Source organism: Chaetura pelagica, unplaced genomic scaffold (assembly GCF_000747805.2).
Source record: "Chaetura pelagica isolate M959 unplaced genomic scaffold, ChaPel_1.0 scaffold430, whole genome shotgun sequence".
Taxonomy (NCBI): Eukaryota; Metazoa; Chordata; class Aves; order Apodiformes; family Apodidae; genus Chaetura; species Chaetura pelagica.
The window spans coordinates 826,460-841,416 of NW_009952159.1; the positions used below are offsets into that span (position 1 = coordinate 826,460).

General features: G+C 49.8%; 1 protein-coding gene across 1 annotated transcript in view; it reads right to left on the reverse strand.

Annotated features, from left to right (window-relative positions):
* The window catches only part of GDPD5 (glycerophosphodiester phosphodiesterase domain containing 5), a 122,675-nt gene that overhangs the window by 24,583 nt on the left and 83,135 nt on the right, over positions 1-14,957 (reverse strand). Inside the window, exons 6-9 of the mRNA XM_010007188.1 lie at positions 13,712-13,810; positions 11,676-11,769; positions 6,067-6,212; positions 404-486 (exon numbers count right to left, since the gene is read on the reverse strand). Of these exons, the coding sequence (XP_010005490.1) occupies positions 404-486; positions 6,067-6,212; positions 11,676-11,769; positions 13,712-13,810 (422 nt within the window). The remainder of the gene's footprint in view (positions 1-403; positions 487-6,066; positions 6,213-11,675; positions 11,770-13,711; positions 13,811-14,957) is intronic.

The following is a 14,957-nucleotide window of genomic DNA, read 5'->3' on the forward strand; positions in this document are numbered from 1 at the left end:
CTTCCCCCTGCTCCCATCCCTCCCTGCCCTTGTCCCAAGCCCCTCCCCAGCTTTCCTGGAGCCCCTTCAGGCACTGGAAGCTGCTCTAAGGTCTCCCTGGAGCCTTCTCTTCTCCAGGCTCAACACCCCAATTCTCCCAGCCTGGCTCCAGAGCTGCTCCAGCCCTCCCAGCATCTCTGGGGCTCCTCTGGACTCACCCCACTATCTGAGCTCATCTAAGTAGAACAATTAGCAGCCTCTGTTCATTACAAATGAAGACAGCTGGGAACCATGGGATGCATTCACCACAACAGCCCTTTTCAGTGGTAAATAGTGGTCACAACCAGACACACACCAGCTAGAAAAGACCCACCGTGGTTTGGTCCACAGACAAAGTCTCAGACCAAGCAGCACACTGACCTACCTCAGTATGACATCAGCTTGGACTCCATACAGCTTCTGCTCCACTGCCTTCTGGAAGGACATCAGAGTGTTTTCTGGTGCCAACTATAGGGGGAAAAAAGAGCAATGAGGTTAGTAGTGAGTTAGCAGTGTCAGCACGGATGCTGGGAGGAAGGTTTTTAGGGAAAGGTTTTAGGGAGCAAAAATCATCTTGTTTCACAGATTGTGTCCAGTTCTGGGCCCCTCAGTTCAGGAAGGACAGGGAACTGCTTGAGAGAGCCCAGGGCAGAGCCACAGAGATGCTGGAGGGAGGGGAACATCTCCCTGCTGAGGAAAGGCTGAGGGAGCTGGGTCTGTTGGGCTTGGAGAAGAGGAGACTGAGGGGCCACCTCATCCCTGGTTACAAACACGTTCAGGGCAGTGTCAGGAGGAGGGAGCCAGGCTTTGTGCAGTGATGTCCAGTGACAGGACAAGGGGCACTGGGTGCAAACTGGAGCACAGGAGGTTCCATGTGAATCTCAGGAAGAACTTCTTTGCTGTGAGAGTGCTAACCCACCCCAGATGCCATTGGCCTTCTTGGCCACCAGGGCACATTGCTGCTCATGCTCATCCTCCTGCCCACCAGGACCCCCAGGTCCCTTTCTCCTCCCCTGCTCTCCAGCAGCTCAGCCCTCAACCTGCACTGGTCCATGGGCTTGTTCTTCCCCAGATGCAAGACTCTACACTTGTCCTTGTTGAATTTCATCAAGTATCTCCCTGCCCAACTCCATAGTCCACTCCTAAGTCCATAGACCAGGGAATTATCCATGGAAAACAACTGGACCACAGGTTGTGCAGCACACATTTTATTTCCACATCTACTCTTCCAACAACATGACCTGTTATTCAGTCTAAAAATCAGTTTATTTCTCTAATAAAAATGTTCCAGTGAGTTTAAACAATTATTTCAAAAAGCAACCTGAGCCCTAGGAAATGTATCCCTGTGGTTACCACAGATAAGGACCCAAATCTTATTTCCAAGTCCTTCCTGTTGAACAGAGCAGATGGTAACAATTCAGCCTTCAAAACAACACAGTGTGAAGACAAACACTTGGTTTTTCTACAAAACCAGCACAGTAGAACTACCCCCAAAATGTCCATAAACAAACAACAGACAGACCAGGATAAAATAATAAAAAGACAGCTATGGAAAAAAAAATATCTGGCAGGTTTTCTGCACTGAAAGCTATTTTAAAAAATCCATTTACTTATTTTCAGGTTTGGAGCAGCTGTAACATCCTGGTTTTGCCACTCAGCTCTGCCACCAGCACCACCAGGCTCAGAAAGTTTCCATCAAGGCACAAGGAACATTCCCAAGCCACAGTTTTCAGGAATTCCTCAAGGTTTGGAAAGAAGAAGCATGAGGAACAAAAGCCTCAAGGCAGCATCTCAGCAACGTGCACCAGAAATACAAAAAAGATAAACCAAAGCAACCAACAACCAAACATCTGCTCAAGTGTTAAAGTGTCTCTGGGAATAACTAGTTTTCTTATTAGCTGGTGACCTCACGTGTTCAGGTCAAGGCTTTGGGGTGAATAATCAGACAGCAGCAGCCTTCAAATAGCTCTGATATCTCTCTACTGGATTCCTCTGGCTCAAGCAACACAGCAATAATAGTTCTTTGTTCTTTTTGGTCCACAAAGGCTACACAGAGGCACGTTGTCATCCTAAAAAAGGTCCCCATCAAAGCCTGGCTTGTTCAGGAGAAGACAGAGGCCAAGACTCCCTCTTGCACAGCCCAGCTCTGGGTCACCCAAGGTCGAGCTGAAAGAGCTTGTTGAAATATATTCAGGATACCCAGAGCTGTCAGCAGGGAGCAGCAGCCACCCAAAGATCTAAAGATCCCAGCCAGGCAGAGCTGCTCCATCTTCTTGGGTTGCTTTCAGCATCTCAGGTTTTCCCCATGGAGTAGCTCAGGTTGCATCAGGGTAACACTGCCAGGTGCTCCTCTCCCCACAGGGTGATGCTCAATGTTGCCTTTCAGAGGCTGCAACAATCACAAGGAAATGAAGTGTGTGGGGTTCAGACTAGAAAGAGATGAGTGGTTGGACAGTGGAACAGGCTGCCCAGGGAGGTGGTGGAGTCACCATCCCTGGGAGTGTTTACAAGAAATGTAGATATAGTGCTTAGGGACATGATTGAAACACTAGTAAATCAGGTTATGGTAGGGGGAGTTATGGTTGGACTTGATGGTCTTCAAGGTTCCTTGGGTGCAAAGCAAGTCTCAGCTCAAGATGTCACACCATAACAAGCAGCAACTGGACCCTGAGCCCTGTAAGTGTTCTTACAGCTCACAGAATCATGGAATTGTCAGAGTGGGAAGGGACCTCTGGAGATCATCCAGTCCCACTCCCCTGCTAAAGCAGGATCACCCAGAGCACATCCCCCAGGGCTGCATCCAGGGGCTGGAATATCTGCAGAGACGGGGACTCCACACCCTCCCTGGGCAGCCTGTCCCAGGGCTCTGTCACCCTCCCAGGCAAGAAGTTTTCCCTCCTCTTTCAGTGGCACTTCCTATGTTCCAGCTTGTGCCCGTTGCCCCCCGTCCTGTCCCTGGGCACTGCTGAGCAGAGTCTGGCTCCATCCTCCTGCACCCCCCTGAGATACTGCCAGGCATTAAGAAGGTCTCCCCTCAGCCTTCTCTTCTCCAGGCTGAGCAGTCCCAGCTCTCCCAGCCTTTCTTCATCAGGGTGCTCTAACCCCCCAGTCATCTTTGTCATCCTCCCCTGGACTCTCCAGCAGTTCCCTGTCTCTCTTGAACTGGGGAGCCCAGAACTGGTCCCAGTTCTCCAGCTGTGGCCTGACCAGGGCAGAGCAGAGGGGCACAATGACCTCTCTTGACCTACTGGTCACACTCTTCCTCATGCAGCCCAAGATACAATTGGCCTGTACAGACAGACCCTGTACAGGATTTCTAGAAGCAGCTCTTTGTCTTCACACTTGCTTTGATAGGCTTGCAAAAAAAATCAGGCTGCTTCTTCCTTCTACAGAGACACAGCAAGTAATTTCCAGAAAATTAACCATGGAAGAAGTAATTTGAAATATTTTTCTGCTTAGAAGACAATTGCAAATGCTTTCAAATTCAGACAAGACCTTTGGACCTTCTATAGAAAAGATTCTGAAAGTCTGCAGTTGGAGCAGAGCAGCCTTGCTATGATTGGACATCATCACAATGTGTTTTGTCCCTAATGAACCACATTGTCAGGCCTTAAACAAGGAAAATCAATCACTGCATAATTGTACGTTGGGGAGGGAAACAAAGGAGCTTGCACAGAGGAACCAAATTTGTTCCCAAGAGTCACTCAAGCACTGCACACATCTGGCTCTGTGCTCTGAGCTCCACCCCAGGATTGGGTCTTTGCTCCATGGACAAGATTCAAGGCTCTTATCTCATCCTTATAGAAAGAGCAACAGTATTTTAATTGTTTTTGAATTTTCCCCACCTTGGAGGTCCCTTCCAGCACCAGTTTCCACACAAGCCAATGATTGGACTAAAAGCACAGAGAATCATGGAATCATTTGTGTTGGAAAAGCCCTTGGAGATCACCACATCCAACCCTTCCCCCAGCCCTGCCAAGGCCACCCCTGCCCCGTGTCCCTCAGCACCATCTCCAGGGCTTGGAAAACCCTCCAGGGATGGGGACTCCCCCCCTGCCCTGGGCAGCCTGGGCCAGGCCCTGACAACCCTTGCCAGGGAGAAATTGTTCCCCAGATCCAACCTCAACCTCCCCTGGCACAACTTGAGGTCGTTCCCTCTTGTCCTGTCGCTTGTTCCTGGGGAGCAGAGCCCGACCCCCCTGGCTCCAACCTCCTCTCAGCAGCTGCAGAGCCAGCAGGTCTCCCCTCAGCCTCCTTTGCTCCAGGCTGGACACCCCCAGCTCCCTCAGCTGCTCCTCACAAGTTCTCCAGCCCCTTCTCCTTCTGCTCCAGCCCCTTCCCCAGCTCTCTTGCCCTTCTCTCAGCAGCTGCAGAGCCAGCAGGTCTCCCCTCAGTCACCTCTTAGCCCCATGTATCATCTCCCCAACACATCCATTATTTCAGGACAAGAGGCATCTTCAGCTATCCCATGGATGCTCTTTGGTGGCTCTTGCCAGAGGAGCCCTCAGCTGTGTCCTCCTCCAAGCACAGATGCTCCATGACAGACCCAGTCCTGCCCAACTGGTGCAGCAACCAGCTCCCAGCTCCCACTTGTCCTGCTCCAGGAGACCTGAAGGCAAATATTCTATTTCTTTTCACTACCTCCACTCCCACTAGATCCAGTTTCACCCCAGGGCCTAAACTCCCAGACTCTGCAAAGACTTTTGATCTTGACATTGCCCAAGGGGGGACATCTGTGTCCTACAATCCATTTTCCAGACTCTTCTCTGGGCTTTTTCTTCCTCCCCAGCTCCCCTTGGCCATTTCTCCAGACTCAATCTACATGCAGTTGGGTTCAACAGCAAAAGTGGACCAAGACCCCATGAGCAGAAATCCCTCTGCCAAGGCTTAACAATAATTGATTGCCAAGCAGATGGGACTTAGCACAACATGAGGACTTGCACTGCTCTTCAAACTCAAGGTGACAACTGGTACAATGAAAGGCTGGGCATAGATAGTACAGAAGGAAGGTTGGAACACTTCTCTGGTCTTCATTTATGTTCTCCCATCTCAGCTGGACATGAAAAAGCATTGATCATGCTCAGAGCTTCATTGCACCACCCACAGAAGGAAAACAGAAGCAATGCAAATTATCCTGGAGTTTCCAGGGGTTACTTAAGAGAGTAAAATGGGTTAAAATCAAGAGAACTAAAAGAAAACACTTCTGTGTCATCATGGGTGTTTCTCTCACCTAGGAAACTCCCAGTGCATACTCTTGGGCTTGGAGAGGAGCTTTGGGTGTCAGTAAAAGAGTGAGTTGGATACCTTAAAAAAGCCCCAACCATTCACAAGACCAGAGCAGTGCACCTTCTTGTCTGAGGTCTCTCAACCAACAGAGAGAGATGGAGGTACAACCACCTAGGGACCCAGACACCACAGGACAGTGTCATTCCAGCCCAGGGCTCTGCCCAAGCCAACATGTTCCATCTTTAGAAAGCTTGGAGAAGAAAGGACAGGACAATTATGATTTCAAGGTCTACCCAGAGGCAGATGACAGGAATATTTCATCACCTCACCCAGCCTCAGGATGACCTGCAATGCAAGAGCACTGGGAGGTCATGGAGGGTCAGGCACAGCTTGGGTTTGGTTGGTTGGTTGGTTTTCCAGGTTGCCACATACTCCAGGCACCCTGCTGGGAGCTGAGTTCAACCACTGAGGCCCTGCAAAGGCCACAAAGACTGAGCCTCCAATTTTACCAATATCACCAACTTCTGCTGCTTGAGGACCAAGCCCAGAGAGCAAAAACCTGCCAGAAAAAAATCCAATGGCACAAAGAACCCCAAGGAAGGCAAGGACTGCCCTTCTGTTTGGGAGGCATTTAGAACACCTGGGGGGTGCCTCAACTCTGGGTTCATGTGCTGAGTTACCACCACACCAAATCCAACCAGGAAAGGGGCTTCCAAATGACATGTGCCACATACATCCTCTGGAGCCCATCAGATCTGGTACCATCCTTCATGGAGGCAGAAGAGTCAGTCAACTCAGTGCCAAAATTGTGAGGTTACTCACCATTGGTGCTCCACGGTGACCTATGATGGCTGGTTTTGGTCCCAGGGCCTTCTTCTCCATTATGCAAGGGGATGAGATGGTGAGGGGGACGAGGTAAAGTGCAACTACAACTGCCAGGTATGCAGTGAACATCAGCATCTGAGAAGCTGAGATGGAAAGAGAGAGAAAGAGCTGGTGAAGACCTTGGTCCCAACCTCCTCCCACCACAGGAGCAAAGTCAAGACAACTGATGTCCCCCAAAGAGACTGGTCTACACCCATTGCCCCTGGTGCAACAGCAGAGCTCTGTGTCTTGGGAAAAGAATATTCTATTTTTTAAAAAAACCAACAGTATCTTGTTGAGTGAATAAAGTCCTAGGGGAGGTTTTCACTTCATTTTGTATTGAGGAAACAAAACCTTGAGTAAATTGCTTCAAGTCTCAGCAATGCAGCCCAAAACACTGCTGGTCTGCAGCCCTTTGGCTGGGACAGCACCAAAATCTGCCCTGTCTGACAGCAGAAATACATCAGTGAAACAGATCTACAAATGAAGAGCAACATGTCCACAACAGGAGGAAGAACTTCTTTGCTGTGAGGGTGACAGAGTCCTGGGCCAGGCTGCCCAGAGAGGCTGTGGAGTCTCCTTCTCTGGAGACATTCCAACCCCCCTGGCCACGTTCCTGTGTGATGTGCTCTGGGTGCCCCTGCTCTGGCAGGGGGGTTGGGCTGGGGGAGCTTTCCAGGTCCCTTCCAACCCCTAAGGTTCTGTGATTCTGTGAAACATGTCACAGCACAATGTGGGTGCATTTCATATCACTTGGGTTTACCTTGGTCTACAGGAAAGCTGGAGGGGGACTTTTCACAAGGGCATGGAGTGATAGGATGAGGGGACATGGTTGGAAAAGGGGAGAATTAGGTTGGACATCAGGAAGAAATTCTGTGCTGTGAGGCTGGGGAGAGCCTGGCCCAGGTTGGCCAGGGAAGCTGTGGCTGCCCCATCCCTGGGGGTGTTGAAGGGCAGGTTGGATGGGGCTTGGAGCAGCCTGGGCTGCTGGGAGGTGTCCCTGCCCATGCAGGGGGGTTGGAACTAGATGATCTTTAAGGTCCCTTTCAGCCCAAACCACTCTATGATTCTACCTCCATGGTTCACTAACACCAGCCCAGCCACAGTAACACCACTTTAACAGCTTCTGCATGAAGATCTGGGCCACCCAGAACTCAGCTAATTTGCAATCATGTTCTACTGATGAAGCTGGACATGTTTAAATAAATCTTAGGGTCTTGATGGTGCTTCATGGCCCAAACAACTGTCTCATGAGATCAGCAAATGCAGCAATGATGGGCTTGACTGCAATTCCTGGGGCCAGATGAGCAGCCCTCCCTCCCAGGCTGTGCCTCAAACACCCACCCCCAGCTACCAGTGACTTCTCACAAGGTCCAGAGTCTCTGGGAAACTTTCAAAGGTGCTGACAGCACAACAGAAACCCCCCTTGGACCCAACAGACATTTATTCCTTATAAAGAACAACAGGCAGCTTTGAAATCCTGAGTTCTGTGGAGCGACTTGAAACCACAGATATTAAACACAAAATACTTTCTCCCCCTTTTAAATTGTTATTTATTTTACAAACTCTTTTAGGCTTTGGAACCTCCCAAAAAATGCCTTTAAAAGAAATATTGGCAATGGACACAAGATGGAGAAGGTGGGAAGGACAGAACAGCCCAGCTCTGGTCCTGACCAGAACTGATCTGTTTTCAGCTGCTTTTTTTGCTTCCAGCATCTAAAAACCTCATTCAAACATGCTCCCACAAGCCAGAAAGTAACACTGGAACTTTGCCAGCTAATTTTTCCTTCTCTCTGGAAGAGATGTCAGCTCCCCAGAGAGCACTCAAGGAACTGAAGGGCATCCTGATCAGTGACCTCCCCTGCACCACAAAGGTGTGGTGGCCTGGAGTTGTGTGTCACCAGCATCACAACCTCCAGGTGGACACAGGACATGATCCTGATCCAATTCTTGTTCATCCCAGGAACACCAAGGTCCTGAAACTGGGCAGAGACAATCCTCATTATCAATCCAGGTTGAGGGATGATGGGACCAAGAGCAGCCCTGCAGAAAGGGACCTGGGGGTTCTGGTGGATGAAATGTTGGACATGGACAAACAATGTGAACCTGCAGCCCAGAGGCCAAACACATCCTGGGCTGCATCACAAGAAGTGTGGCCAGCAGGGCCAGGGAGGGGATTCTGCCCCTCTGCTCTGCTGAGACCCCCCTGGAGTGTTGTGTCCAGCTCTGGAGCCCTCAGCACAGGAGAGACATGGAGCTGTTGGAGAGGGGCCAGAGAAGGGCCCTGGAGATGCTGGGAGGGCTGGAGCAGCTCTGCTCTGGAGCCAGGCTGGGAGAGTTGGGGTGTTCAGCCTGGAGAAGAGAAGGCTCCAGGGAGACCTGAGAGCAGCTTCCAGTGCCTGAAGGGGCTCCAGGAAAGCTGGGGAGGGTCTCTGGATAAAGGCTTGTAGTGAAAGGACAAGGGGGAATGGATTAAAACTGGAAGAGGGGAGATTCATGTTGGATATCAGGAAGAAGTTCTTCCCACTGAGGGTGGTGAAGCTCTGGAACAGGCTGCCCAGAGAGGTGGTGGAGGCCCCATCCCTGGAGACATTCAAGGTCAGGTTTGATGGGGCTCTGAGCAACATGATCTAGTCACAAACACCCCTGTGCACTGCAGGGGGGGCTGGACTAGATGACCTTCCAAGGTCCCTTCCAACCAGGCTTTGAAAATCAGCCTAATTGTCAGCAAAGTCACAGGCTGTGCAGAGAATCTGGTCCCTTCCTTCCTGGTGCTGCAGTTCAGGATGAAAGAGCTCAGGTTCAGGCTGAAGCCACATGAAATGCATATGGGCTTCCAACCATTTTGACCATCAGACTGCACCCACCAGGAAGGGATGCCCCAGAATGGGTCACTGACCATGGTACAATAGAGCTGAAGGCTTCATCCAACCATGCACACGTGGGAATTGAGGCCACACACAAAAACCATGACATGAAACAGAAGCAAAGTATCCACTGTTCATTTGGAGGTTGGATGGTCTGTGTGGAAGAAGCTCCAGTGGAGACTATCCAAGACAAGTCAGCAGGACATGTAAGTCTCCCACTTGCTGCAACATGGCAACTCTAATGTCAATTTAGGATCAGGCTCATATTGATATTCTATATGAAAGTCCCTTCTCCAGGACTTGCAATATGTACTTTATATACCAGGAAAAGAATATCTCCTGAAACTCTTGGGCCAGGAGGCCACATCACAACCCCTACAATTTGTTAATGTCCTTTGTCTGTCCTGCAAAGGGTGAAGCTTTCCTTTCTCATTCCTCTTGCTGTTGATGACCACACCAGCTTGGGTTGGGCCCCTAGGAGAGCACATTCCTCACACTTCCATTTCCCACTCAAAGCTTCCAGGGTCACCTTGAGCTCAAGATGCCTTTGAGTTTAATAAGTTATAAGTTGAGTTAGAAGGAAGAATTCTTTTTGACCATGAGAGTGGTGAGACCCTGGCCCAGGTTATCCAGAGGGGTGGGAGATGTCCCATCCCTGGAAACATTCAAGATCAGGCTGGATGGGGCTCTGAGCAACCTGATCTAGTTGGAGATGTCCCTGCTCCCTGCAGGGGGGTTGGACTGGATGAGCTTTAAAGGTCCCTTCCAACCCAAACTGTTCCATGATTCTAACTGACCTCAGCAATCAAGCTCTGAAAACAGGCCATTATCTTTCCATGCAGCTGTTCAAGAAACATCTGTTCTGCAGCTTCAGTCAAACTAGCACAGAGGGAACAACAGAAAAAACAACATAGAAATTAGCCCAGAAAAAAAGCCAGTCACAGCATCACAGAATCTGAGGGGTTGGAAGGGACCTGGAAAGCTCCCCCAGCCCAACCCCCCTGCCAGAGCAGGGGCACCCAGAGCACATCACACAGGAACGTGGCCAGGGGGGTTGGAATGTCTCCAGAGAAGGAGACTCCACAGCCTCTCTGGGCAGCCTGGCCCAGGGCTCTGTCACTCTCACAGCAAAGTTCTTCCTGAGATTCACATGGAACCTCCTGGGCTCCAGTTTGCACCCACTGCCCCTTGTCCTGTCACTGGACATCACTGAGAACTGGCACGTGCCTCAAAAACCATGCCAAGAACAGACTCTTCCACCAATGACTGCAGCTGCACCAGGCTTTTTTTTCCCTAAAAGATTGTTATTGAGTGAAATTTTCTTTTCCCTTGGCAAGTGACTGTAGCTTTTCTCAGAGGTTTCAGTTCTTCTTTTCCACTTTTAACACCTCAAGCACATCTGCCCCAAAAAGCTTTTCAACTTCTCCAGGTAAGACACGTTTCCCTGGTAAAATGACCCTGAAAGAACTTTTAATGGTAGAGAAGAGGGTGGGGTTTTTTTTCTTAAAAACAAACAAACAAACAAAAATAGCCCCACCCAGGAGCAGAAAAGAGAAGGAAAAGAGGTTCCTGGCTTATTAAAAATAAACAAAATAAGCCATTTTCTGGGAACTCAGCTGAGAGAGAAGTATGAGGAGTTCAAAAGGAGCATGTGCAGTCTCACTGTAAATCCTCCCTCCACTGGCAGCCTAATTACATGCCAGGATATATTTAAGAAGAACCAGGTACAGCTTTATTGGCATATTTATAAATGAAGGCAGGGCAATTATTTCTTTGAAAGGTCTCCCTGGATATCAGAATCTTTCCATCTTCAGACACTGTTCCCTCATTCTTAACTCCCACTTCTTGGAAGCCTTTTGCAAGTGCTGCCAAATCCTTCCAGGGCTTGTTTTTTTGCTGCAGGTTAAATAGCAATTAAAAATAATGTTGCTGGAGTTGGCACAGAAGTCTGAGAACATCCACAGACACCCTGAAGAAAAACACTTCTAAGGGCAGAGAAAGATCCAATTGTTTCACAAGGAAACCTGGAGGAGCAGCTCAGGGTTGGGAGAGCACCTGGAAAGGAGGTGGGACAGGGGAGATGCACAGGAGAGCATCAAACCCAAGAGTTGGGTTCAGTGTGTCCTTCACCACTCTGTTCTCTTAGACCTCTGACCAGGTCTCAAAGTGTAGTTAAGGAAGCACCCAACCATCTGGGGAGCAGATCTCTGCTGAGCCCTCTGGGTGCTGCTGCATCACAAGCAACAAGCCCATGAAGGCACTCAAAAGCCACCCAGAAATGCAGGTGAGCAAGAGCCCAGGAGATGGAAGAAGGGAGAAGTGCTTAGAAGATCCAGAGAAGAACACCCTGCATTAGCTGCAGAGGGTGCATTGATGTTTTCTAAAGCAGGGTGATGGAAATCCAGATGCTCTCAGTCATTGCATCACTCAAAATAGCCTCTTCACCTCCAACCCTGCTGTGCTTTCTGACCTCAAATTGACAGCTCTGGGACCTGGGTGTCTCCTCAGAGCAGACTCACTCCAGTTTCAGCCAGGTGACTCTAGGAGAGCTTCCACCTCCCCAACGTGGCTGAGCTGGAAGCTGCTGAGCCCAGGGAAGCAACCAGCACTGCTGGTTCCCAATGGCAGGACCCAGTGTCCCACCAGCCACCCACCAGCCCCTGCAAGTCCCACCAGGCAAGGCCACCAGTTGGTACTCACTGGCTTTCTCTGTCCGTGCAAACTGCCCTGCCACCAACCAGGACAGGGCTGTGACTGCTGCCAGTGCTCCTATGTGCAGGAAAGGGGCTGTGGCCTGCAGGACACAAGGAAAGGAGAGGAAAACATGGTTAGAAACACCCCCAGAACCTTGTAAATGCACTGATCTGACGGGCTCTGTCGTGCATCAGGTCATTCTTTCCAGCTGGACTTCAACCCACCCCTATGTCAGGCTCCTGTGGCTGTTTTCACACTCTCTTCTTCCAAATCCTGCTGCTGCCTTTGGATCTAACCAAGTCCTTGGGAAATATTTGGGAAAAGGCCTCTTTAGACAACTTGAAAACTCAAGGAAGCTCTTGGTGCCACCAAGAGTTAAGATGCTTTTAGTCCAGTTAAACACGGATCAACAGCTTCATCTCCAGGTGGAGACCAGTGGTGCCCCTGAGGGTTCCATACTGGGACCAGTGCTTTGAAATATCTTCATCAAATACATGGACAGTGGGATTCAGTGCAGCCAGGAAAAGGGGTGATAGTTTTAAACCAAAAGAGGGGAGATTCAGGCTACATTAAAGGCATAAATGTTTTACACTGAGGGTGGTGAGACACAGGTTGCCCAGAGAAGCTGTGGATGATGCTCCATTCCTGGAATCACTCCAGGGCAGGTTGGATGCACCTCTGAACAACCTGATCTAGTTGAAGATGCCCCTGCTCACTGCAGGGGGGTGAGACTGGAGGAGCTTTAAAGATCCCTAAGGTCCCTTTTAATCCAAACCACCCCATGATTCTATGAACACCCTGGACTGGGATCACCACAATTATCAGCACGAGAGAAAGTTTGAGCTGAATCCCCTGACTCATCCTTCTGTTCTCCAATTGTCTGCCTAAACCTTTAAAAAACAAAAGAGAAGCACTTCTGGGAAATGTTAGTCACTCGTGTCACTGCTGCTCCTCCCCCACCTCATGCTTTTGTATATTTGCATACAATATTTGGAGCCCTTTTTGAGGCAGCAGGAAAGAAAATGAACATTTTGTAACTCTTTTTCTTCTAACATTCCCACAGCCCTGCAGCTTTCCACAAGTCCTGCTTAAAACAGGACTAGAGCACAGGCATTGCATTCTTCTTTCAGATATATCTATATCTATATATCTATAAATTTATGTGCAATACAAAAATAAACCCAGGGTACTCCTCCCATAGGACTGGGAAAACCACGATGCTCCAGACCTGGCCACCACCATCCAGAGCATTCTGTGCCAAACCAAGAGGAGGAACTGCCCTCCCACTCCAACAGCTCTTTGAGTCCCACCCAGCCTCAGGATTTTCCACCTCTGACTCTGCAGCCAAGATCTGGTTTGAGTTTAGAAGCAAGAGCCCAGTTCAAGAGAGACAGGGAACTGCTGGAGAGAGTCCAGGGGAGGGTGAAAAAGATAACTGGGGGGTTGGAGCATCTCCCTGATGAGGAAAGGCTGGGAGAGCTGGGACTGCTCAGCCTGGAGAAGAGAAGGCTGAGGGGAGACCTTCTTAATGCCTGGCAGTATCTCAGGGGGGTGCAGGAGGATGGAGCCAGACTCTACTCAGCAGTGCCCCGGGACAGGACGGGGGGCAACGGGCACAAGCTGGAACATGGGAAGTGCCACTGAAAGAGGAGGGAAAACTTCTTGCCTGGGAGGGTGACAGAGCCCTGGGACAGGCTGCCCAGGGAGGGTGTGGAGTCCCCTTCTCTGCAGATATTCCAGCCCCTGGATGCAGCCCTGGGTGATGTGCTCTGGGTGATCCTGCTTTAGCAGGGGAGTGGGACTGGATGATCTCCAGAGGTCCCTTCCCACCCTGACAATTCCATGATTCCCTGATGGAGACTAAGTGATGTAGTGGCCTTGAGCACTCCATGGGTGCTTTGCTAGAAATGTTCACATTGCCATGATTCCCATATGGAGAGAGACAACCATGATTTATACAGCAAAATGACCACAAAGCCCATGAGGTGTAGCTGCACTGGTCCCTTCCCCCAGCCAGAGAAGCCTCCTTGCCAACAACTTACCTGCAGTGATATAAATACCACCTCCCACTCGTCGTCCCAGAGCTGTGCTATTGATGACATGGTCACCACTGTAGTTATCAAGGTGGTCATCAGGCCAATCTGCAACAAATATGAGGGTATTGACACACTGGAGCCTTTGTATCTTTGCCACAGCATCTTCACAGGTTGGGAAAGGGAGAGAAGGGAAGTTTTGGATGTCATAAAAAACCTAACAGAACTGGCCTTAGGACCCACATGGAAAGAGGTTGGGCTTGTGTGCTGTCCCAGCACAATCTACCCTTTTTTACCTCTGGAGAAACAGCACTGAGCTAAATAGTCCCAGGAGGACACATCTCATGGGTGATCTCTCACTTCCCTCACACAGTGGTATGGAAAGATCAGGTGATATGTCCTGCCAACAAACTGGATCAGAAACAGCTTAAATACAGGTTGGATTCTGCTAAGCAACTTCAGGAGATGAATCTGGAGTCTCCTGGTCTTGTCACAATAGCCTGTGATGCACCAGTGCTATGGGAGGTTGGTGGACTTGACCCAACTTGACCCTCCAGTGTTTCTGTTCAGAGATAAGAACTTGAACACACCCCAGAGACAAACACCACACTTCTCACTAAAGGGTGAACACGTGTGCAAGCAAGACAGGGCATCCCCATCACCTGAGGATCATCTTGAGATGGTTCAAGCATAACTTGGTGTAGAGATGTGACTTCAACTGGGCCTGAAATGGCAACAGCTGTGTAGTCAGCACCCAAGCCTTGTTGACAGACCAGGGACAACAGACATTGCAGCTTGAGAAGAGGCTCTGGATGACACAGTAGCTGAACTGAGATGACAGAACAAGTCCTAGTCCATCAGACACCTCCCCTCAGCCTCCCCCTCCCTCCACGTGGAAGAGCTCAGAAGTCTGAGTCAAAAACATCACTTCCAATTTGAAGGGGGAAAGTTCAAATCATCCAAAACTGCCACAGAAATATTTCCAGCTGAAAAAATCTGGGCTGTGTGTCAAAAATAGGTCACCATCCTCCACCTCTCCTGTCTGGTGTCCCAGTCTGTGCTGGCCTGCAGGATCAGAGAGATGCTGCTGCTCTGTGTCTCCATCTCATGTCCTGTCTAGACCTGAAATTTCTGTGGGACACTTGGGCAGGAAAGGTCAACTGACACATAACAGTGAACTAATCATTCAGGATGCACAGGACATCTCTGGACCAATTTGGGATTTACTTAATACCTGAAACATGGAAGAAACCCC